Below are 25,722 nucleotides of genomic sequence, written 5' to 3'. Positions count from 1 at the left end.
CATGTTTTATTTATTTATTTGTTTGTTTGTTTGTTTTCTTGTTTATACAAGCACTGGGTACCGTCAGAAGCGCGGGAGGGTGAGAGAATTCACCAGAGCCAGAGCGGGGAGCAGAGCAGGCAGAAGGACCGAAGGACACTGCTGAGGGGAGCAGCGGGCGGCAGGAGAGGTCTGCGCGCCCTGCGGGACCCTCCTCCGGTGGCCGGGGAGCAGCCGGGGATCGAACCGGCGCCGCAGAGGCCGCGGGCAGCTTCGCAACCCAGCGCTCAACCGCTGCGCCACCAGGGAGGCCCTCAATCTAGTTTTAAGATGAATTTTTCTCGGCATCAGTGACGTTATCGTCCAAGGAAACGGCCTGTTCCTAGCCTTTCAGCATTTTCATGCTGGTGAAAATTTCATTTGAATGGTCATTTCCTTATTGATTTCTAGCACTTTATATATGATAGCTATCAGTTACAAATATTTTCCATAAATAATTTTGTGTCTGCTTACTGAGTTTGTTTGATTCTGTTTTGTTTTTAGTCACCCAGAAAATTGCTTCCAAAGTACTTAAATTTAACTTTTTTGCCTTTGTTATTTTGTAACTTTAAATCAGTTATTAAGTGCTTCCCAATTCCAAAGAACTGAGGCATTCTTCCATGCTTTCTTTGGCTAAGTTTCATTATCTCATTTAACTTTTTTTTTTTTTTAGATTCATTTATTTATTTATACAAGCACTGGGCACAGTCAGAAGTGCGGGAGGGTGAGAGAATTCACCAGAGCCAGAGCGGGGAGCAGAGCAGGCAGAAGGACCGAAGGACACTGCTGAGGGGAGCAGCGGGCGGCAGGAGAGGTCTGCGCGCCATGTGGGACCCTCGCCTGGCGGCCGGGGAGCAGCCGGGGATCGAACTGGCGCTGCAGAGGCTGTGGGCAGCTTCGCAACCTAGCGCTCAACCGCTGCGCCACCAGAGAGGCCCTGTTACTTTATTATTTTTTACATGAGTTGTGGGATTGCTAAATACCCTTCAGTTTTGTGCCAAATTTATTGGTAAAATAAGCCTTTTGAACACTCTCTTGAATGTAAATCAAAATTCTTGATAAAGAGACATTCAGATTTTAAGTACCAAACTACAGTGACCCTTGAACAATGTAGGGGTTGGGGGCATAACCCTCTTTCGCAGTCAAAAGTCTGCAAGTAACTTAGAGTCAGCCCTCTGTATACACGAGCTGCCCTCCACGGAGTCAACCAGCCAACACGGCAGGCGGCTGGATTTGTGGATGAGGAACCCACGGGGAGAGGAAGCCCGTGTGTAAGTGGAGCAGCACAATTCAAACCCATGTTGTTCACGGGGCAACTGAATTCTGAATATATTTCTGGGACTAAATACGTAGCAAGTTCCAATAGCAAATGAAGGTATTAAACCTTCCACGGAGACAACGACGAGGAATGAAAGACCTTACCCAGAACCCGAGGCGGGTCTAACCGCGGCCGGGAACGGTGTAATGTTGTAGGTGTATTTTTCCCTCAACTCCGCCAACTGTGGGAAAGGGAATGGAGCCATAGAATACACCGTCTGAAAAGCAAAGCAAAATGCCGAGTCTGAAACGTGGCCTTAAACAGCTTTTATGCTCCTGGAAAGACGTGAAAGTTTTATCAGTTTGCGTGAAGAAGCCGGCATTGCCCATGCGCGGCTGTAGAGAGAACCCTCCAGTATCTGCTTCGAGGAAAACAAAATATGGATGACAAAAACTGAGTCCTCAAACCAATGCAACTGCGGCTGGTTACCCCAGCCAGTGAGCACGCAGGGGGCACATGGGGCAGCTGCCCACAGGAGGGACGGGCTAACTCGGACTTTTGCAGAGCTCCGTTACTCCTGGAACAAAGACCTCATCGGTGCTACTCACACGTGGCGCTTGTTTTTCAAAGACTTTTTGGACAATTTTTAGAGCCATTGAATGCCAGGATATTATTCTGCATGAAACTGAGCCATAGATGATCTGTGAGTGATGCAAGCTTTCTCCAGAAACACTACCTGGGGCCCCGAGCGAGGCGGGGCTGTCGCCCACTCACCTGCATGAGCTCCTGGCTTTCCAGAAGGTCGTTCTCCAGCATCTCCTGCGTGAGGCGCCCCATGGTGCCGTAGAACTCGTCTGCTGTCTCGCAGCACTCTATCTGCCTAGGAGAAAGGGCAGAGAAGGTTGGCTTGGGCACTCGGCCGGGCCTCAGGTGTGTGCCACGGCACAGGCAGATGTTGTGACTCTCACCACCAAATCAACTAAGTTAGCAATGGACAGAAACCAAACGCCTGGACAGCCTCACAGCACAGCCCGCTGTACGTGGAGAAAAGGTAAAAGGAAAAAACAAAACAAAGGCAAGTCAGAGGCTCTCATGACAGGCTGAGTCCTGTGTTCCCCACTGGCTCCCCAAATCCACACCTGTGGCATCTCTGCTGTGCCCACGCGACATATCTGACGCGCCAGGAGCCCCTGCCTGTGGTCAGAAGCCCCAAGCCCGAGGCTGGGGACTGAAGGACAATTATCCCTCCCGGGAGCTGCTGCTCTCAGTCTGCAGACCCACTTCGCTGGCAGACCAGCGCCACAACAGGAAAGGAAAGGCGGGCAGAGGAGAAACATGTCTGCATGTTTTCTCCGCCCAGAGGGTGTTCTCACTGGCAGAATTTTTTCAGCTTTTCTCCTAGAATGGCCGCTATGCCCCGTCTCTCCCTTTGGTCCACACACACACAACACACCACCTGGCGACCTGCTGGACAGGCGAGACTCTGGCCCTTCGGGGTCCTGGGGAAGCAGCGCAGGCAGCGGCCACTGGGTAGCCTGTCCTGTCTAGGACCCCGGCCTCTGCTCTCCAGGACCACGCTGTTGGCCCCCACTGGAGCCCCGCGCCAGACAGAGGCACTTGGGGACGCCACCCCACAGTGACAAAGGAGACACGCGGGGGCGAGAGCTGCCCAGGCCCCGCCACCAGTCACGTGATGAACAGGGAGCGGACTTGGGGGAATGTTCCTACAAGGCACAGAGCAGCCGTGGGCGCAGAGGGAAAGTGCTTGGGCGCCCCGGGGGGCCGTAAGGAGGTGAGACGATGCTTGGGATGCAGCGTGAAAATACTCTCCAGATGGACAAGAAGCAGCACTTCAGGGACAGGGACATGGAGACCAAGGACCTCCCAGGGGCCCCGCGGACTGGTCAGTGCTGACTGGACCGGCCGGAGGGAGCAGCGGGAGCGGGGGCTGGACAGCGGTGCTGAGAGTGGACGGGTGAAGCGGTCCCTGCCAGGCCCCGAGAGCCACTGAGACTGGCGCGGCCCGCGGGCTCTTTGCATTTTTTCTAATGACAAGTGTGAGGGGAAGATGACGGAGAAAACCAGGGTGAAGCCCCAGCTCTGCTCCGTCTTAGCTGCATGACCTTAAACTAGTTCCTCCACCGTCCCGGGCGGGTTCCCCCTCGACACGACGGAGAGAACACTCCCGCCTGGTCCCGGCTCCGCGGAGAACCAGCCACGCGACGTAACGACGCACGCGGGCGAGCTGTGTCTTGCCCGTCTTCGTTTCCACTTGACAAGCCGCATGCTCAGAAGCTGTGCAGTGATACTGAGCAAAGACTCGGGAGCATGTAAAGTTCCGTCCGCTTGATTCCCACACTCCCTACATTTCATAAATTTATTATCAGTGGACTCACATCTGTAAAGGCAGATTCGAGCCTGGACACCTGCATTCTGATCAGGGCCTTCGAGGCCCGTACACAGTCGGTGGGAATGCACACTGGTCCAGCGCCGTGGAAACCAGCGTGGAGGTTTCTCAAAAGATTAAATATAAATCTGGGCTTCCCTGGTGGCGCAAGGGAGTAAGACGCAATCTATGAAGCTGTCCGCAGTCACTGCAGTATAAGTTCCATCCCTGGCCAGGGAGCTACTCACATGGCGCAGCAGACCCCTCCTGTCTCCCCGCTGCTCCCCTCAGCAGTGGATTTCAGTGGATCCGCCGGTTCTGCTCCCCACTCTGTCTCTGGGGAGTCCTCTCACCCCTGCACCTCTGGCCTGTACCCCAGTTCTTGTATGCATGAATAAATAAATCTTTAAAAAAAAAGATTAAATATAAATCTACCTTGCGTCCCAGCAGCCCCACTCCCGGATGCCTAACAGAAAGAGGAAAACACAGTAATTCGAAGGGATACATGCCCCTCCGTGTTTGCTGCAACACTATGACATCAGCCAGCTGCACAACAACCTCAGAGCCCGGGACAGATGAGTGGGTTGAGAAGGTGTATTTATATGCAACAGAATACGACAATGCTGTTAAAAAAGACAAACTCTTCCCATTCATGACAATATGAGTGGAGCTGGAGGGGGCTCTGCTAAGTGCAGTAAGTCAGGAGAAAGAAAAACACCAGATGATTTCCTGCATCTGTGGAATAAAAAGAGAGAAAACAAGGGAACGTAAAAACTAAACCAAACAAACCCTAGAAATCCGGCTGCAGGACGGAAGCCCCCAGCAGGGAGCGGCTCCTTGGCTCTGGGGGACCATGGGCACCGGGTGGTGAGGGGGTGACATGCATCTGAGCCGAGGCCCCACTTACATGCAGCACTGTAAACACGGTCATCTCAGTACAAATAATACAATAAAAACTCAGGCCGTTCCTTTATTCATCAGGTAACTTTGGGCAACTTATTCACCTTTTCTGTGCCTCAATTCCCACATGGGCAAAACAGAGAGCAAAGTGCCTTCCATGCCTGCCTCACAGGACGACGGTAAGGAACGAGTGAGCGGGTTTTACATCTAGAATGCGTAGCACACTGCCTGGCCTTTGCAGACGCTCAATGAACATTGCGTTTTAAGGGTGCCTACTGACCAGCGTGCGTCCCGAGGGTGACCGCGCCAGCCAAGGCTGCTCCTGCAGATAGTGGACGCACGGGCGTGAAGGGAGGCCCCTTTCCTCTTGCCCCAGAGGGAAGGATTAACACAAAAGTAACCGCAACTGAATCAGCACACAACAGAGGGTTTTACTATTCTAATGCTAGAAACTAGTAACCTAGTCACCGGACTACACACCCTCAGCAACCATCAAAGCCCAAGAGCGTCTAAGGGTGCGAGCAGGCTGGAGGAAGGAGACTCGCCAGAGGCGTGCACAGGGGGAACAGGTCAGATCGGAGCCACCAAACCCTCCACAAACGCATGTGCCTACTCGAAAAACAATGTGCAATAAAACAAAGGCAAGGGCAGCTATGTGATGTCTAAAAATACACACACACAAGGACTTTTCTAATCCCTCAACTGACAGCTGGGAGAGCTGGGAGAGCTTGGGGAAAGTGAAAAATGGCGTAAGCCTCTCAGGAAACAACTTGTCATAAATAAAATAGCTCATTAAAAGGATTTTGAAACAAAATACTGGCAGCAATTTATTAGTTTTCTGACATGTTGCCTATGGGTGCCCACTCAAGTCATTTACAGCTCTCGGAAAGACAAGTTAAAGACGTCTCTGCATCTTAAATGTAACCATAACAATCCCACCCTGATGTTCGCCATTACCCAGAAGACAGGGTTTCAACGGAACCGTCGTAATACGCTGGAGATGGGTGAAAACACCCTCAGTTTTTCAGGCCTGCTTCTAGCCCAGCACGTGAGTGAAATCCTTCCGGCAGAATGCTGAGCAGTAACAGATTCCCACACAGAATTCATCCGTGATGAAAGGGAAAAAGCTCCACGTGGTCCACTACTGGCCACGCCAGACACCTCAGCTGTGCTGCTCAAGTGAGTCCATCACAGTCGGGAGAGGCGAAAATACACAAATAAACGACAAAAGGTTTTAAATAAGGTGAACTGTAAAGGGAACCAACAGCCACCTACTCCTCGCTGGTCTTCCACCGAAGGTCCTCCCTCTCGCCCCAGTTAGCGCCCGGAGAGACGCCAGCAAGGAGTGGGCCGGGCCGGACTCGTGCACAGGGAGCGCAGAGCAAGCCACAGCCCAGAAGCAGCCTGCGGCTCGGAGGCCGTCCCAGCTGACCTCCGGGGCCCAGGGAGCCCGCTGAGACCGTGGGAGTTTAAGCAACTGAACCAAGTCCCCAGGGTGCTCTGCTCCTCGCACCTGAACATGGGTGCTGTGCCTGTGAGAACGCGGAACTGCTCACAGCCCCAACGCCCCGGGACCGAGCAGAGCGGAACCACTTACTCTCCCAGCTTCGCCCAGATGGCCAGCGCCACCCGCAGGATGATTTCTGAGCCCTCGAAGAAGACGGAGTCCCAGATCTTCAGGACGGTGTGGTTGGGGAGGCACGTGGCGAAGAGGGTGAGGAACCACTGCATGGTGAAGACGTTGGTGAGGGGGGGCTCGTAGCCGCCTGAAATAAAACCCGCAGCTGTATTTGTTTCAGAATTAAAACGTGCAAGAAACCAAAGTACCCTTCAGCCTCGTCTCCCCAGATGTTACATTTCCTGACTGACTTGTTTGTTGCTCTAAATTGTGATTCTTTCTTCCTTCTTTCCTTCCTTTTTCTAGAAAAACATAAACGTATTTTTTTTAATCTTAAGATTAAAAAACTAATGAAAGCCAATTAAAACTAAATTCACAAATTCTTTGTGGTACTTCAGAGATGTTGACCTAAGAGTTAACTTGGCTCTACCTACTGCAGAGTGCTGAAAATTAAGACAAATGTTTTCCTCATTAAAAACAGGATTTTAAAAAAGGTAGGCTTTTAGCCTCTCAAAAGCAAAATCTGACTTTTACAAGTCCAGCGTCCGGGGCCTCCCCTGGTGGCGCAGGCGGTTGAGCGTCGCGCTGTGAAGCTGTCCGCCGCCTCTGCAGCGCCGGTTCAATCCCGGCTGGCAGGTGAGGGTCCCACATGGCGCGGCAGAGGCAGACCTCTCCTGTCTCCCCGCTGCTCCCCTCAGCAGTGGATTTCGTCAGTCTGCCTGTTCTGCTCCCCACTCTGTCTCTGGAGAATCCTCTCACCCTCCCACACACCTGGACTATATATACCCTGGTTCTTATATAAATAAATAAATAAATCTTTAAAAAAAAAAAAATTCCAGCGTCCACTTTTACTCAGATGCTGATGATAAAGAAAAAATTGCTCACTACAAATTATTTTCCTGCTGCTTAAATTATACACAGTTCTCAGACAAGAATGGAGTGAAACTAGAAATTAGTAACAGAAAGATAGCTGGAAAATCCCAAAATATTTGGAGATTAAATAAGATGAAATTAAAATATTTGAACCGAACTACACATAGTTTTAAAAATCTGGAACCAGCTCACTCTGAATTTCTTAGTTCACTAAAAACAGAGCTCCCTCCTAATTATGCCTCCCTCCTTATGCCTATGATGGCACAAGTATATATTTTACTGATATAGAAAAACCTAAATATTTGGACTGATCCCCCAAATCACAGCCATGTACATTTATCTTTCTTCCTTCTTCTCCATAAACAAAGGAGTATCTTGTCCAGAAACCACATTCTGGGTCACCCCTTGCAGACAAGTACAAGGCATTTGGGGGAACCGGCAGAGCCGGGTAAAGTGCGTCTGACCACAAGCCAGGTAAGGCTGGTCCTCCTGCGTGTGCCATGAAGCCCACACAGCCACACTGCACAGCCACAGCTGAGGGGCCGTTCCAGCACTGTCGAAGGGACCCCTGGGTGCTGCCAACTTTCCTAGGGTATTCTAACCACAGATTAGGCCCTTAAAATCCTTTAATATTTCCCCACATTTAAATGTGGGTCAGGACCTGACACCTGTTGACAGGAAACAACACACTCTGACTGTTCTTCCGAATGTCCCCAGCAGCCAGGGAAGTGCAAGCCGGGGGTGCAATGACAGCCCTGGCTCAGGCCCTCGGAGAGCTGGCCGGGGCCCACTGGACAGCAGCAAGACTCAGTCACCTGCAGAGCCATCCCATGGCCATCCCCCAACCGAGTGCCTTCCTGCTGGGTTCAGATTCTGCCCGGAGTCCAGAAAGACCATTCATCTCAGGGAACTCTAAATATCCTTGGCACGATGAATAAAAGGAGCATTAAATGTTTCAACCCAATTGACTCCTTTGATCTCCTGCAACTTGATGAAAATACATATTCCTCTTTCCCGTAATCTCCATGGTTCAGGCAAAAACCACGGTTTGTGCTAAGCCATAACTATTGCTTGCTTTGAAAGAGGTCCTGGAGTTTTGGTGTCAACTTCGAGCAGGTGGCCTAGCAGGGAAGGTGCCCTCCCCACCCGGAGTGCGGGGGGCCGTGTCAGTTGTTGGCCTGGCACCGCGAAGCACAGGTTCTTGGCTGACTCCCTAGTCGTGACCGGTTAGAGGTACAACATGTGGCCCCGGTTTGTCCAGTTTTGCCTTTGTACTCTAGAAATTTATCCCGGTGCATCAAATCCTCACCAACAGAAATACCTAAAAACACGTATTTCCATTCCAGGCCTAGGCCCCCATACACAGCGTAATCAGAGTACTTGACAGCCGCGAACCAGCACTACCTCCACCTTCCTTGTTTGCAGTTCTCTGCAGAGTATCCAGGTGCTGAGATAATTCAGGGAGCTTCAGCCTCAAGAGGTCTCTGAAGACGGCCATATCCACAGACAACGCCCGGAGATTATTTACAAAATAGCTCTCAGGAAGCACCTTATCAATAAGGTAAATCATAATCTGAAGAAAAAGATCAAGAATAAGATCATTCATAAAAACTGGGATCCCAACAAACACTAAATAGAACACATTCAAGAACACTCACACGGGTGGCATGGAGGTCACCAGAGCCACCGTCCTTTAAATGTGGCACTGCCCAACGGCCTCGCTTCCCGTGGCTCCCTCCCCGCTGGGAAAAAGCGGGCAGCATGAGTATTTAAGTAACTCAGACCCAAAGTCTGCTGCTGTCTGAAGTTTCCAGAAGGGCCTCTAGGCCTGAGTTCACCTCCCGAGCAGCTGTGACCACATAACCCGCGGCCTCACTGGGACGAGGCAGAGCACAGGCTTCCTGGGCTGCGGCGGGGATCGCAACAACGACTCCTGGACGTCAGCACAGTCCCACGGCCTTTATGTGAAACCAGGAGGTGCCCGTGAAGAGGCTTCCACTGGGGAGATCTCGGGAGTCGCTGACCACCAGCCGGGCTGTCGCAGCGGACGCCAGCTTTTCCTCTCCTTCCCCTCCAGGGACCATGATGCCAGCGTTTGTTTGAACAAATAATACTTTTAAAATCTGATTATTTTTCGTAAAATTATCTCACAAATGCTTCAAATTACTAACTTCATTCTAACCTTTCTATTTGTCAGAAATTTCCAGTGTAATTTAATTGCATATTTTAATTTCAGTCTGTGATCCTTCAATGACATCGAGGTCCTCAAAATCTTCAATATTCTTAAAGATTTAAAGATGTGGGTCAGGATCCTTTCTAAGCTATTACCTTTTTAAGATACCAAGAACCACTAAGACGACCCGGCCTTGGCCGCCCTGAACGGCCAGTCCCCAGAGCGCGGAAACGACAAACTGACATCATCGCAGCTGACTTCCTCCACGCGCCGGTGGAGAAGTGCTACCTCCATCTGGACTTGCAGCAAATCACAAAACCCTACTTTCTTTTTTTTTTTTTTAATAGAGGCATGTTTTTTATTTATTTGTTTGTTTGTTTGTTTGTTTGTTTTGTACAAGCACTGGGTACAGTCAGAAGTGCGGGAGGGTGAGAGGATTCACCAGAGCCAGAGCGGGGAGCAGAGCAGGCAGAAGGACCGAAGGACACTGCTGAGGGGAGCAGCGGGTGGCAGGAGAGGTCTGCGCGCCATGTGGGACCCTCCTCCGGTGGCCGAGGAGCAGCCGGGGATCGAACTGGTGCTGCAGAGGCCGCAGGCAGCTTCGCAACCCAGCGCTCAACCGCTGCGCCACCGGGGAGGCCCCACAAAACCCTACTTTCAAAAGAAAAAAATTATCTCCCAAGATAAGCCAGAGTGCCATTGTCCCCTCATCCCGCTGGAGTTCCTGCTCACGGGATCGGGGTGCCGCGAGGTCGGTGAGGACAAGGCACACCACCCCTAAGAAGGCCCGTCTGAGGCCTTTATCACGGGAGCAGGCCGGCCCCCGGACCCTCTTCACCTCCTCGTTTTGAGGCAGAATGTATCATCACCTTGGAGTTAGGAGCTTACGTGATTATGCGAGGGGGAGGCCCTGGGGGTGTTGGGGACCCTTGAGGAGAGCAGATCCCCAGGGCCAAGTTCCCTGGCGGGGACCTCGCACTCCAGGAAGAAGGAAAAAAGGGTTTTACAGGGATGTGAAGACAAAATTCAAAGTCTACCTATTATTGCAATTTTCATCAAAAGTAAACGATATAATATCAAGAAAGACATTTTTATGAAAAATTATACTCCCTCAAAATTGCATGAAAGCAAGAAAAACAAACCAATCATGTGCAATTATCGCTGCAATTCTTGCGACACAAGCTCTGCCTAAGGCGTCCCAGACGCTGACACAGACAGAAAGCGAGGGGTAGCTCACGGGATTGTGTCCCTCCAACCCCTGCTGGATTTCAAAGACCAAATATTAGATCTTTTTTAGGGGTTAGCATAAACGATGGCAGTTCAGCAAAGACAGCCCCTTTAACAAGAGCTGGAACAACTGGAATCCAAATGCAAAAGAGAAAATAATCTAAACATAAATCTTACATTCTTCACAATAACTGACTCCAAAGAAATCACAGCCGTAAACATCAATCGCAAAACTACACAAAAACAGCGTCGGTGACTCTGGGCAGGGGAACAGCTTTTCAAACACACCATCAGAGGAGAGACAGCACTGACACGCTGGACTTCGCCCGCGCTCTGACAGCAACGTCAAGAAAATGAGAAGGCAAGACACAGGCTGGAATAAAATAACTGCAAAAGCAGCATCTGATAAAGGACTGTTATCCAAAACATACAAAGAATTCTTAAAACTCGCACGAAGAAGACGGCCTTTTTAAAATCATGAACCAAGGCTCGAACACCTCGCCGCAGAAGATAAACAGGCGGCAGAGGAGCGTGTGGAGAGAGGCTCACACCCGCCGCCAGGGATTCAAATGACAACAACGAAATGCAGCCACACGACCGCCGTCTCGGCGCGGACAGCACCGATGCTGACGGGGGCCCGGAGCCAGGGAGGTGCCCGCCGGGAGGGGTGCGGCCACGGTGGGGTCACCTCGGAAGACAGCCTGGCCGTTTCTTTATTTTTTATTTTTTTAAGATTTATTTATTTATTTATACATGCACTGGGTACAGTCAGAAGTGCAGGAGGGTGAGAGAAAATTCACCAGAGCCAGAGCGGGGAGCAGAACAGGCAGAAGAACCGAAGCACACTGCTGAGGGGAGCAGCGGGCGGCAGGAGAGGTCTGCGCGCCGTGTGGGACCCTCCTCCGGTGGCCGGGGAGCAGCCGGGGATCGAACTGGCACTGCAGAGGCTGCGGGCAGCTTCACAGCCCAGCGCTCAACCGCTGCGCCACCGGGGAGGCCCCTGGCCGTTTCTTTAAAAACTAAGCCTGATCTTACCACGCAGCCCCGCGACTGCACGCCTCGGTATTTACTCCAAGGCTCTGAAAACTTCCTCGCATAAAACTAGACACACACACACACACACACACTCACTCACTCACTCACTCACACCCCATGTGTAGATTTTGATAACCGTTTTATTTTTAATTTCTAAAACTAGGAAGCAACCGAGTCGCCCTCCGGGGCCCCAGACAACAGGGCCCTGGTCTGGGCGGCAAGCCCTGAGGAGGCCCGGAGCACCTTCGGCTCCCGCGTCGCCACGTGGAGGAAGGGACCCCGAACAGCCGCATCCGTGCGGTGCCGACTACAGGACATTCTGGGAACACAAACTATGGAGACAGGAAATCTCTGTGGCTGCAGGGACAGGGAAGCAGCGAAGAGGAGGTGGAGCGCGGGGGACTCGCAGGCCGGGGAAAGCTCTGCATGACCTCGCTGAACACGCGTCGTCCTCGCGTATCTGCCCGAACCCACGGAACACACAGCCCAGGGGAAGCCCTGAACTGGGAAATCCAGCTGACACGGCCACATGCCGACGCGGGCTCTGCCGATGCAGCAAACGTCCCGCTGGGGCGGTGCCGCGGGCACAGGGCTGTGCGTGTGCGTGTGGGTGTGGGGGGCGGAGGGCCCTGCCACATGCGTGCTCCTGTGCTGTTCTGCACCTTCATTTCCCAATTTTGCTGTGATCCTCAAAACACTCTTAGAAATTAAGTGCTCAGAAATAAATAACGGTGGGTTTCTAATTTTCAACAAATAGAAAAATAAAAGTTACTAAGGAGAAGCAGTAAGTGCTAAAAAATCAGGGAAAATTAAACCATGTATTTCCCTAATAATTACAACTCACAGAGGTCAAAAGAGCTGCTGGAAAAAGACGACACCCAATGTTTCCCTTTCTATCTGGACTGTTTCTTCATGAACCCAACCTTCCTCTGCATACGAAATGCCTCGCCATACGATCCCAAATGATGACAGTGCCATTTGTTTCCGTGGAGTGCCTCAGAGGAAGAGACAGACTCCGTTTCTCAATTCTCAACTGTATCTAATCCGTCTTTATGTGACTTTTCAGTTTCTCAAGTATCACCAAGGCCTTCATGATAACTGCATGTATATTCCCTCCCCCAACCTCTCCACCGCACCCCCAAGCAAACTGCTTGCTCCAACTTTTCAACGAACAGTTTTTGTTTCACAGTCACACAAATTACACCGGAAGAAACAGACCCCGGCTGACGGGCTGCGTGAACAGCAATGCTTCTTAATGAGAAATGTTTTGAACTCATGCATCTGACTTATCACTGCCTCTGCAGCCACCTCTGCCTATTAGGGAAACAAGGCGTTCAAAGCTATTTCCTTAAATAAATGAATGGAAAAAGTGAGAGGGTGAATACATATTTAGATCGTGGATTTATAATTAATTCCACCATGATGGGTATAAACCAGGGGGAATATGTGGTTGTTTTTCCATATCACATTATTCAGTGACAGAGCCTATCACTGGGCATTTGCCACAATCAAACACAGAGCTGGGGAGTAGGGAGAGGCTCTTGAATAAAAGACTAAGTATCCATCCCATCCATCACAAAGCACTGCCGTGGACAGGTTCAATCATGAATTAGCAACTCCATATTGCCCGGAGAAAACACGGTGACAGTCACGTTGCACACTTGAAATACTTCATTTTTCATAAAGACGCTATTTCTGCTCACTCACTGACTCACATGCAGGCCAATAAGCTTAAATTTCTAGGGCCCCACCTCAAATGTTCCCAGGTTTTGTTTTGTTTTTGTTTTTTTCACTAATAAAGTTTCAAGGCATCAAAGATTAAAAGACAATAAACATAATTCACTTTCATAAATTTTCCATGCAAACACCTTCCATCACGGACATTCACTCCTACCTCCGTCACCCCTTGGCCCAAAAATGAAGAGTAAAGCAAGCTAACAAGGGCCGACTAGAATTAAGCGTAAGGGTGGAGTACACAGTTGCTAACATGGTCGAGCCAGTGATTCCCGCCTCCTGCTGGTCAAGCCCTCGCATAAGCCCTTCCCTGGAGAAGGAGCTGGATACAGTAACTGGGGTCTAGTGAATAAAATTGGGCAAAAATAATGGTATGTCACCTCTGAGACCAGGCTATCCCTCAGCACCTAGCCTCTTCCGCCTTGCTCTCTTTTATTATTTTTCTCGCTCTAAGGGATGCCAGCGACCGTTTGGGGAAATGGAGAGCCACACATGGCAGAAAACTAAAACAGGCCTTCAGCCAGTGGCCAGCAAGGAACTGGGCTCCTCAGCCCCACAACCTGTGAGGAATCAAACCCTGCCAACAACCAAGTGAGCAAATCTGGAAGTGAGTGTTCCCACGCTGAGCCTTCAGATGAGACCACAACCCGGTCAACAGTTTGATGTGATTTTTAAGTCTGCTAGGGACACCCAGACTCCTAACTCAAGAAAATGTACGTTAATGTATATTTGCTGTTTCGAGGATTGGTGGGCCAAAAAGCAATGGGCAATTAATCCAATCAGCATTTAACTTTTTAAAAAAAAAAAAGATTTATTTATTTATTTATCCAAGCACTGGGTACCGTCAGAAGCGCAGGAGGGTGAGAGGATCCACCAGAGCCAGAGCGGGGAGCAGAGCAGGCAGAAGGACCGAAGGACACTGCTGAGGGGAGCAGCGGGCGGCAGGAGAGGTCTGCGCGCCATGTGGGACCCTCCCTTGGTGGTCGGGGAGCAGCTGGGAATCGAACCAGTGCTGCGGAGGCTGCAGGCAGCTTCGCAACCCAGCGCTCAACCGCTGCGCCACCGGGGAGGCCCCAATCAGCATTTAACTTGCTTTAAAAAAACATCTTTCTTACAAGTGTGACTAAAAAATATAATCAACCTCTTCACATTTAGCAACGACATCAGTTGGTCACTTGATCTGGCTTTAGCCTAGGGAAGTAGTTTCGTGGGTAACGACAAAGGTGTGGCAAATACCCTGGAAGGACGGGGCGTCAGGGTAGAGAAACTGAATTCCCACATTCTGCTCTAGAAGAAACTCCCCCGCCTTCCCCAGAGCCCAGGACTCACTTTCAGGGCGTCCCCTTCATCACCTTCCACGACCTCCAGGATCAGCGCAGCCAGGATGTTGAAGCCTTGGCAGTAGCCAACGTTCTTGTTCCACCTGGCGTAGGCCAGCAGGACGCGCTTCAGCACGACCCTGTCCTGCTCGGCCTCCTGGCCACAGTAGGAGCTGCAGCCCGTGCGGTGGAGATCCTAGACGGAGGAAGCGGCGTGTTTTAAACAGCTCCTTGGCATCTCTGCCGAGAAAGCGCCTCTGAGGACCTCTTTGCCTCAGCACAAAATTCAGTCAGATTATCACTGTGGATTTTAGTTTTTAAAAGTGTGCATGTACCTTATACACATGGAACAAAACACTTCTTTGTTTTCTTTTCCTAATGCTTTCCAGTATACTAAGAAACACTTTTCCCCAGTATTATTAAAAACAGTTGACTAAGACAGATTTTAAAGGGAAATTTCAGGCAAATTTTATACTTAACATGTTTTCAGAATTAATACAAAAAGTGGCTCAGAATTAACAAAAATTACATTATAATGTCATATAATTTAAGTTTATTTTAATAGCGATAATTAATATGCTGCAGATGAAACAACCATCAAAACTCACATATTTTATATGCTAACATTGTTCCCTTCTACAAAAAAGGGGGGGATACAATATTGAACTATGAAAACTCCACGCAATATTAAGGAGCAAAATCAAAATAGCAAAAAAATGTAATCTGTACTAAACAGAAACATAAAATTCTTTCTGTCCGAGACAGAAATAGCATTGTCTCCAAATTGCTTTACAAACTTACACAAAAGGGACAGAAACATTTGCTGCACTTTAGTATTTAATGAGAGCAATACCTATAATTTAATTTCCAGAGATAACAGTTTTCAGAAGCTGAAGCCATATTACTGACATAATATTCACCTCCATGACAAAATAAAGACGTCTCTCAGTAACATGATTGTCATAAAATGTGCACTGCCTTAATTCACAATTGAAACAGAAAGAAATTATCTCAGATAAAGAACAGTCCATCTCTATGGAACACATTCTAAAATTCCAAATAACTGACGTGTGGATAGTGCAGGGGCTTTTCAAGCATATCACATAAAATGCCAAAAAATTTTTAGCATTTGGCTGAAACAGACACATTAGATCAGCCGCCGGTGAGGGTCCCACAAGGCGCAGCAGACCTCTCCGGCCTCACCTGCTGCTCCCCTCAGCAGTGTATTTCGTCAGTCTGCCTATTCTGTTCCCCGCTCTGTCTCTGGTGAATCCTCTCACCCTCCTGCAAATCTGGCCTGTACCCCAGTTCTTGTATAAATAAATAAATAAATCTTAAAAAAAAGATTTATTTATTTATGCATGCAGGAACTGGGGTACAGGGCAGAAGTGTGGGGGGGTGAGAAGACTCCCCAGAGACAGAGTAGGGAGCAGAACAGGCAGATCCACTGAAATCCACTGCTGAGGGGAGCAGCAGGGAGACAGGAGAGGTCTGCTGTGCCCTGTGGGCAGCTCCCTAGCTGGGGATTGAACTCATGTTGCAGTGGCTGGGATAACTTGATAGTGCCTTGTCTTTAACCGCTGCGCCCCCAGGGAGGTCCCCAGCTCATTTATTCTAATATGAAATATACTTAACCTTATACTTCTCAATCAGTGACTCTTAGGTAAAAATTCAGCTGGCAGCCCTTACCCTTACCCATGATAACAGAATAAAAGAATTTTTAATCTGCTATCATATGAGCGAGGTAAAAAATATGAGTATGGATGGAAATATTCTCTTCTCACTGTCAACATTCAAAGTTAAGAAGACACAGCACAGTCAAAGTTCACCACTGAAAAGTAAACAACAGCAAACAGCAGACCCAGACCTAAACGAAGCGATGACCTGACCCTTGCCCAGGAGCCATCCAGCTCTCAGAGTCTCCACGCCGCGGCGGACGGCAGGCCGGGTCGGGCATTACCTTGACTATCTGAATTCCCATGGAGTCGTCGTCAGGATTGCTCCGCTCGTTGAAAGTGAAGCGCATGGTTTTGCCCCAGTCGATGGCGATACTGTGCAAGTACTGGTCTGCCAAGGTCAGCCAGACCTACAGGTGAACAGGTTGGTAAAGAAGGCCGAAGTCAGAGACATATTCCAACGTTTATCAAAAAATTGGTATTGCATCAATAAGAAAATGAGAACTGACTCCAGCCTAGACGCAGCCCACGGGTGGGAATCTACCAGCCTGACGGAAAGCTCTGCTGCACAGAACAGCACAGCCGGGGCCTTGCGTCTATTCTTTCATTAATATTCCTCGAGTTCTACTATGGGCCAAGCAGGGACCCCGCCATTACAGGGATACTGTTAAGAAAACAGACCCCCCAAAAAAGGCCTCAAATTCTGTATCTATTCATGGGACTAGCTATATCCTCGGTGAGCTTGTAACACTGGCTCTGAATCGCTACTTGTGCCTGGGCAGAGACACTTGCTCACTCATGGAGAAAGGGCCCTTTTTCTGAAATTTACTGAATTTATTTATTTTCTTACATGGTTGTTAATTTTTGGACAGTATTTGAGTTCTCCCTGGGGTGCAGTCCCCGTGGTCCGCTCCCCCCAACCACAGCACCCGTGGGCCATCACCACCACCCTGTGCTCTGCCCCCAACCTGTGTTCTGCCCCCCCAAGGCCCCTCTCTCTCCCCCTCCCCTGTGGATGCCTCAAGTCCACAGTCAGCTTGCAAGTTCTGACTTTTTCCTGACCCTCTGTTGGGTTTCTCCATATTCCGCATATAAACAAAACCATCTGGTATTTATCTAAGGGAATCATCTCACTTCTCATAATGCCTTCCAGCTCCATCCAAGTTGCCACAAATGATATGAGTTTATCTTTTTGATCGCTGAATAGTGCTCCATTGTGTGTATGTCCCACATCTTCTTGATCCAGAGAATGGGCTTTTTTTTTTTTCACCATGGAGTAACATCTGCCTTCAAGTCATTCTTCTCCTCTTCTCTCTCTCGCTCTCTCGCTCTCTCTCTCTCTCTCTCTCTCTCTCTCTCTCACACACACACACACACTCAGCTGACAGATGGGCTCCCATAATGACTAACTTTTTTAAGAGTCACTGGATATTTTTACTCCTTTTATTAGGTTATTCTGAAAAGCTGTTTATAAAAAACATATTCTGCAATGCCATTTTAATGCATATTTTGAGGAACCTCAATGTTTAAATTCTGGGCCTATTAATTAAGACTAGGTTTTAAATTTATTATTAAGAGAGCATTTCAAGTTTCGATATTTGAATACAACTCTGAGGTGTAACACCAACCAGATTCTTGCCTCAGCATCATAATTTTAAGTCCAAATGCTCACTAGACGTCATCACCTTATATATCTAACATGCATCTCAACCTTAACAGACTCACCGCCTACCCTTCCACCGCCCAGGCTGCGTACACAGACCAACACACAGCTCTGTTCCTCCCAGCTGGTAAACATCAACCCGACCCCTCCATGAGCTCAGGTCAAAATCTTGACGACATGACTGTGATCTCTCTCACATCCTTCATTCAATCCAGGCGGAGTTTGCGTCGACTCAGCCTTCAAAATACGTCAAGAATTGGATCCTTTTCTCCATGTCCACTACCCAAACCCGGTGCCTCTCTTTGCTGAATTGTTGTGTGTCTCCACTGGCCTCCTGTACCTCGTATCCCCAAGTGAGGAGCCAGATGGCCCCTCTGAAATGTAACTGTGTCACGCACGCCAGGCCCTCTGTCTGCCGCGTTCCTCACCTCAGGGGTGTACTCAGAGGTCACCTCGCTATTTAAAATGACACCTCCTTACTTCCATTCTCCCACTCTCCTTATTTCTTTCCCTACTTTGCTTTTTATTCATGGCACCTACCATTTCATACTGCACGCATTTTAAGGTTCAGAAAGTAAAATCTTTGGTCTTTTTCCTTTTTTCCCACGGATGTACCCCAGAACCTAGAACAGTATCTGGCACAGAATAGATCACCCACAAATATTCACCCAATGAATAAATACTGAAGAAAGATAGGTTTCAAAGAACATAATCTGGGAATATCTTTTGTGCCATTCCAGGCACTTGAAAAGAGATGAGTGGATAAGCGACGGCCCTTTTGCATTTTAGTCTTACGAACCCTCCTCACCTTTCTCCTCCACTCCTTTGGTATTCCTGTGGAAAGTCTGGCAACCGCCTTGAGAGCATCATACCACTAGGAACAAAAAGACAGACAAATGCCGAGGGATAAATTGACCTGGGTAAGCACTTTTCAATCTCCCCCCCCCCCCATCCTGCACCTGTAGAACCTGATGAAATCTTCTCTCAGTCAGACGTGACTGGTCTAAGGAAGATGACTGCCCCAGCCCCCACCCCTTAAGAGCCCCTAGCGCAGCGGTGAGCCGTCTGCAGCACGTACAGCAGCTGGGAAGGCTTAGATCCCAAATTAAAATATGTGTTATGAATTTAGAATAACAGATATTTGGTCATCTTGATTTTTTTTTACAGATTTATTTATTTATACAAGAGCTGGGGTACAGGCCAGAGGTGCGGGAGGGTGAGAGGATTCACCAGAGACAGAGCGGGGAACAGAACAGGCAGACTGACCGAAATACACTGCTGAGGGGAGCGGCGGGCGTGACAGGAGAGGTCTGCTGCACCATGTGGGACCCTCGCCGGTTGGCAGGGATCGAACCCACGCTGCAGAGGCTGCGGACAGCTTCACAGTGCGGCGCTCAACCGCCTGCGCCATCAGAGAGGCCCAATCTTAATTTTTTCACACTTGCGTCATTAATAAGAAGTACGAAACTTTTCAGTGACAGTAAAAATCCAGGCCACTTGTAGCTTTGTATGTTATTTTAAGAGCTGGGTCATGTCCTTATACATCTCAAAGCATATACAATTTTTCCAACTTGAGAATACATCTCCACGTTTTCCGTAGCCATTCCAAAATTAGAATATTTTTAAAATGACAAATAAAGTTACCTGCTGAAAACCATTTTGGCCTAGAGATGGTTCAAGAGTGAATTTCAACTTTGTGTCAACTCCTAAAAGAAAAATATATAAATAATTGTTATTTGGGGTAAATCTAAGCTACATCAAAAATAAAGGTAAAAAACTTACCTTGTTCTACTGAATCATCACAAAATATCTTGAAGCATTTATTTTTACTAAATGTTAGTCAATTTTATTGAAAGAAAAAGTAAGAATATTGATTATTAAAATAGAAAAATCCCCCACAGCAACAGAATGAAACATCACAAAGGGCGGATCCCACGATTTCGGGAGTAATGCAGAGACAACAAAAAGCAGTGACACCACAGGCTGCAAGTCAGACAGACCTCCACCTTGCTGACTTCAAAAAACAATTGATCTAATCCGTTTTTTCCCAACTAATTTAATCTGTCTTAATCTTAATTCATTATCTTCAAAACGAGGATAATAACAGCCGCCTCCGTAAACTGCTGTGGTGACTAGCAATCTCCAGCTAGCCTGGTGTCACTCGTACTTGCGAAACCTGGGAAGAAAATTCCTTACAAAGAACTTGTTTTCCAGGATACTTCTGCAGACTAAGTCTAGTGCGCACACGTCCGTGGCATAGCCCAAGTTATAGAGATAATATCATTCCTTTTTTTGGAGAACAGAAAAGGCAGATTCATTGAAGCACAGTGCTGAGGGCAGCTGCAGGAGGCAGCAGAGGTCTGCCGCTGTGCCAGCTTTCACGTATGGTTAAACTGTCTTGAGGAGTAACTTGCTTGTGGCGGCTCCTCTGCTGTGCCCACCCAGGCTGACGCCGGGGGCCAGGCGTCGCCTTCACGGCCAGCAGGCCCTGCCCCACAGCCCTCACTGCACGGGCTTGGGGCCCTCTCCCTCCCCACACAGAAAGTTAGGTGTGAAGAGGGAATAAAAGGGAACCAGGGACTCAAGGGGAAGGCCCCGGCCCTGAGGAAGCAGCCCACAGCCTCTCAGGTGGCCCTGGCCGAGGGCGAAGCAAGGGAGGGGAACGCTGGGCTGACTGGCTGAATCTGTGCACCTCGGAGAGCCTCACTTTAACAAAGGAGACTTGATTTTAGTTTCGAATCTCCCTGAGCGCCTGCATTTGAAAAGCTGGGCTCTCACAGTACAATCTTCAAGGTCTGGACGTGTCAGCAGAAAACCTCTTAAATCTCACACGTCCAAACTTCAGTGGAACGAAACGGAGAGACAGCAGCATCATGCCGAAAGCCAAGCGGAAAGACAGCAGCGTCTTGGAATCCCTGAAAAAGCTGCAATGTCTGCAAAGGCCCCGTCTGCTCAGATGGAAGGTTCCTAACCTCAGTGACCTCAGAGGTGGCCTGGAAGCGCCTGCCTCGGCCGACGCACCCAGGCCGCCACAGCCACGCGGGTAAGACGCCCCTGACGCTGGCGCCCGGGCGGAGAGTTTGGGTGGAGAGGAGGGAGGTGAAGGAAAGGTGAGAAGCCGAAGCAGCGCACCGCGGTGAGGAGCGAAGCCCGGTGGCCGCGGGGACGGTGTCGGTGGAGAGGCAGCCTTAGCACAGGATGAAGATGGTGAAATCACGGACGAGGAAGAAAGCAGGCAGGGTCCAAAGAGGAAGCCACATCACCCTCAGGTGCCCCCAGCCCCAAAGAACAACAACAAAAATAGTGACTGTGACGTTCCACCTTCCCCTGTTTAGCTCCTCTTGGGGAGCCACCAGCACACTCGGGGACCACACCCCGACACAGCTGCCGGCATTAGGTGTCTCGCAGAGGCGGGTAGCTGTGACTGGTGAACCCACCATCCCTGGCTGCCAGTCACACCAGGGCTGTGCCAGCCGTTCCGCGGCCGCACAACAGGGAAGCTTTACACATGGGATGTTCATGTTTTGGAAAAAATAAAATTCCGTCTTGTTCTACTTATTCATTGAGGATGAAGCCGCGTGTATGTTCAGCGACAGCCGCCAGCTAACAGCAGACCTGAGAGGAACGCCTGTCACTCCAACCTCGAACGTGTGGGGCAGAAGTAAAAAGCACCATAAGGACGACGCGCTGGATGTTCACATCGCATTTTAGTTTCATTCCGTTGTGGGGGTTTGTGCTGTTGTTACTGACCAGAAAACACCTGACAACTGTTATTTCCTCTTGAATTCTCATTCACAGTGACAAAATCAAGGGGCCTCCCTGGTGGCCCAGCGGCAGCCTCTGCAGCGCCAGTTCGATCCCCGGCCACGGGCGAGGGTCCCCCATGGCGCGCAGACCCCCTCCTGCCGCCCGCTGCTCCCCTCAGCAGTGTCCTTCGGTCCTTCTGCCTGCTCTGCTCCCCGCTCTGGCTCTGGCGAATTCTCTCACCCTCCCGCGCTTCTGACTGTACCCCGTGCTTGTGCTTGTGTAAACAAATAAATAAATCTTAAAAAAAAATAAAATGACAAAATCAAGTCGGAGAACGCTACAGTCTTTCCCCACCACCTCGACTCCAGGGAAGTGGCGCTGACACCCCCACTCCGAGGACCTGTCCCTGGGAAGCGCCGGCCCCCGCCCCAGCCGGCCAGAGCCGGGTGCATCACCGAGGGGCGCCGGGGGAGCCCTCACCCCTCCCGGGCAGGGGCTGTGCGGCAGCGCCGGCCTCGCCTCGGGGTGCAGAGCCGCGATGACGCGCCCTTCCGAGCGCCCGGGCGGGGCTGGACAGCGGCTGAGCTGCCCGCGCGACCGCTGAGCGCCGGGGGTCCCGACCAGGCAGGGGGAGCCCCAGGCAGGGGGAGCCCCAGGCAGGGGGAGCCCCAGGCGCGCCCAGGAGCGCTCCGCGGTGCCTCCCCGGGCTGCGGCCGGTTCTCCCCCGGCACCGGCACCGGCACCGGCACCGGCCGAGCGCGCCCTCGCGGGGCCCCGGGGGGCAGCGGCCGCTGTCCAGGCGCGCGGTGCTGACGGGGGGGGGGCAGTCGTGACGTCGCTCGTGCACAAAGACCCGGAGCGCGGCCCGCACCGCCTGACGTCACGCGCCCGGAGTCCCGGCGCCCCCGCGCCCCGGCCCGGCCCCCGCGACCCACCCGCGTCCTGGCCGCGCGGTCCCGGCCCCGGGCTCAGGCGCGAAGGCCGCGCCCTGGACAGGGGGGCGGGGGGCCGGGGGGGCGGGGGGACCCGCAGCCCCGGGCTCGGCGGGAAGACAAAGGGCCCGCGACGTCCACCCTCGTCGGGGCGGGGGCGGGCCCGGGGCCCCGCGGCGCCGCAGGCCGGGAGCGCGCAGGCCCGGCGGCTCCCCCCGCCACCCCCGCCGCGGCTCCCGGCGCCCGCGGGCCCGGCCGGGCGCGAACACCGGGCCGGGAGGGACCCCGCGCCCCGCGCCCCGCGCCCCGCGCCCCGCGCCCCGCGCCCCGCGCCCCGCGAGAAGGGGCTCCAGGCGCGCCGGGGCCTCGGGGACCCCGGGAAAAGCCGCCCGGTCGTTCCTGCTCGGCCGCCTCCTGCGCCCCAGGCATCCCCCGCGCCCCGCGGCCCCCGCGCCCCCCGCGCCCCCGCGCCGCGCCCCGCGCCCCCCGCGCCCCCGCGCCGCGCCCCGCGCCCCCCGCGCCCCCGCGCCGCGCCCCGGCTCACCCGGCTCCAGCGTGCAGAGCAGGCGCGGCGCGGTGCGGGCGATGCAGCTGCGCCTCCGGAGCACCGCGCTCAGCAGGGCGCCCACCCCGCCCGCCCGCCGGGGGCCGCGCCCGCCGCGCCGCAGGGAGCCCCCGGGCCGGTCCTGCCGCATCCGGGCGCGGGCCGGGCGCCCCGCCGCGAGCAGCAGCAGCGGCCGGGCGGGAGGCGGGAGGCGGCGCGGGCGGCGCGTCCGCAGAGCGCGGGGCGGGGCGGGGCGGGGCGGGCGGGGCGGGGCGAGCAGGGGCGCGGGGACCCGAGCAGCCCCGAGGCCTGGGGGGTGGCGCGCGGGGGGAGCCGGGGGTCCGGGGGCGCGCGGGGGGACCCGGGGGTGCCGGGGGCGCGCGGGAAGGAGACGCTGGGGGACCCTCAGGAGGAAACAAAAATATCGGGTGGCCTGACCGAGTGGAGGAATAGGGGGGACCCAGCGAGGGGTGGGGGCGCCGGGTCTCGGGTCTCGCGGTGGGGATTTCAGGGGCCTGCACCCCCGGGGAGAAAGCAAACTTGTACAGAAATGAGCAACGATGCAAAAATATAGAAATAAATAAAAATTTGAAAAGAAATACAGCGATTTTTAAACTGTTTCCTCACATGCCCGGCCAGAGACTTCAGGAGCCCAGAACAGCAGGTTCAGAAAGTCCTTCCGCAGCGGCGGCCAGGCCAGGCCAGGCCAGGGACACGCGGGCTCGGGCCCGGGGGAGGCCCTGGACCCGTAAACCCAACACGGCTTCAAAGCACCTGGGAGAGAACAGCATGGAAGACACAAAAATGGAAAACAGATTGCTCTGGATGTGCCGCGCGCGGCTTTGACACAAGAATCTCTTGTGTTATTAATATTAACAAATAAGAAGAAAACCCTAAAAACTAAAAGTGAGTGGAAACAGATGAATCTAAACGGCCAGCCCATCCTTGCAAAGACGAGAAGTTGCTCTAGGGCACAGGGTCCCACCCGTCCATGGTGCATCCTGCGCCAGCAAACAGCTGTCAAAAAATCCTCAGTAGCAACACTGTCTAATAATATTGGTATTTTTTAACTCTATAGACTACATGATAAGGCAACTAACTACGTTAAAGCCAGAAGAACCAAGATGCTTTCATTGTAACAACAACACAAGTACACAACCAAGAACTTCACTTTTTTAATCCTTATTAGCATATTTAAAGTAGAACTAGTAGCAATTCACCTTTTTTCCTTCTCAAAAATGTGCATGTGTGCACACAGACATATGTAGAAGCAGTGGCAGGTCCGTAGTGATGAACACCCCCAACACCCACTTTGTGGTCTCAGAAAACCATTTCGCCATTACAAGAAACCAGGATGTTTGAGGAGTGACAGACTCCCGGCCTGGCCAGGAAACATACCAGGTGAGCCTGAGCACGTCCGACGCGCTCACAAAGGAAGGAAGTGCCCGAGACCAAACATGTCAGGAGGCCATGAGAACCGCACGGACAGGCTGCCACTGGACAGAGAAAACTTGAAGATCAAAAACAATGGCTCCTGGGCTCCCTGGTGGCGCAAGGGGGTAAGACACAACCTATGAAGCCTCTGCAGCACGAGTTCGATCCCCCGGCCGGCCAGGGCGCAACCCACATGGCGCAGCAGACCCCTCCTGACTCGCCCACTGCTCCCCTCTGCAGTGGATTTCAATCAATCTGCCTGTTGTTCTGTTCCCCGCTCTGCCTCTGGTGAATCCTCTCACCCCCCACTCCTCTGGCCTGCACCCCAGCTCTTGTGTGCATAAATAAATAAACCTTTAAAAAAAAAAAAGGCTCCTATTGACTGAGAAGTATTGACTATCTTTAAATGCATTTTTAATGGCATCTGAAAGAGCAAAAAAAAAGCAGCGCTCCTCATGATGCTGACACTCTTCTTTGTGATCATACATTCTGGACTTTGCAAAATGCCTCCAGGATTGGAACATGATTCCAGAAATGGGGCAACATCACAGACACACGTCAGACGTAAGCATTTAGATACAATTCGTCATGTACAAGAGGAATCCAGGTTGGTAAGGGCTCTGGAGATGCTTCGCTCTGCCCGCGGCCTGCGTGAGCAAAGCGGGACTCTGTCTGGTGGCTGGGAAGATGAAGCCATGTTTACCCCGGGCATGACTGACGGGCGAGCTTGCCCGACATTCTGCACCGCGCTCAGAGCATCTTTCACAGCCTGATGCGCTGATAGTATCGGTCCCTGTTGGTTTTCCGCTGGCGTCTCTTCACCGTAACCAGCGCTCCACGAACTGTGGCGCCGCTCAGCTCAGCTCAGGACAATAATGGAAACAGGCCTGACGTCTAGAGGGCACCGCGGGCCTGGGTCTGGATGGTGGCAAACACCAGCATCAAAGCGGGGCCTGCAAGGAAGTCCAGAGCAGCCGGTCTCCCTGAGTCCTCACCTGCCCGGACCTCACAGGGTTTGTGCTCTCTGTTGCCGAGAGCGGCTGTCGCTGTCGCCAGCACTGGGCCAGCAGGACAGGCCTCGGCAGCCAGGAGGAGGACGGCCACTCAAGGCCGCCTCTGGCATGGGCCGGCGTGCAGCCCCGCTGGCTGCCGGGAGCCACTCGGCGCAGGCCAGCCCGGTTCTGG

At 51.9% G+C, this 25,722-nt stretch overlaps 1 protein-coding gene across 1 annotated transcript in view; it reads right to left on the bottom strand.

The window, feature by feature from the left end:
* The window catches only part of TBC1D30 (TBC1 domain family member 30), a gene marked incomplete at its 5' end in the record, with an annotated part of 28,028 nt that extends 4,774 nt beyond the window's left edge, over window positions 1–23,254 (bottom strand). The window contains 9 exons of the mRNA XM_084255757.1: window positions 1,441–1,553; window positions 2,051–2,156; window positions 6,160–6,328; window positions 8,458–8,626; window positions 14,552–14,737; window positions 16,502–16,627; window positions 18,689–18,754; window positions 19,525–19,586; window positions 23,104–23,254. Coding sequence (XP_084111883.1) covers window positions 1,441–1,553; window positions 2,051–2,156; window positions 6,160–6,328; window positions 8,458–8,626; window positions 14,552–14,737; window positions 16,502–16,627; window positions 18,689–18,754; window positions 19,525–19,586; window positions 23,104–23,254 — 1,148 coding nt within the window. The remainder of the gene's footprint in view (window positions 1–1,440; window positions 1,554–2,050; window positions 2,157–6,159; window positions 6,329–8,457; window positions 8,627–14,551; window positions 14,738–16,501; window positions 16,628–18,688; window positions 18,755–19,524; window positions 19,587–23,103) is intronic.
* Between the last annotated feature and the right edge of the window lie 2,468 nt (window positions 23,255–25,722).

Source organism: Talpa europaea (assembly GCF_964194135.1).
Source record: "Talpa europaea genome assembly, chromosome: 15".
Classification (NCBI taxonomy): domain Eukaryota; kingdom Metazoa; phylum Chordata; class Mammalia; order Eulipotyphla; family Talpidae; genus Talpa; species Talpa europaea.
The sequence above is the reverse complement of the archived record's forward strand: the minus strand, read 5'-3'. Positions and strand labels throughout refer to the sequence as shown.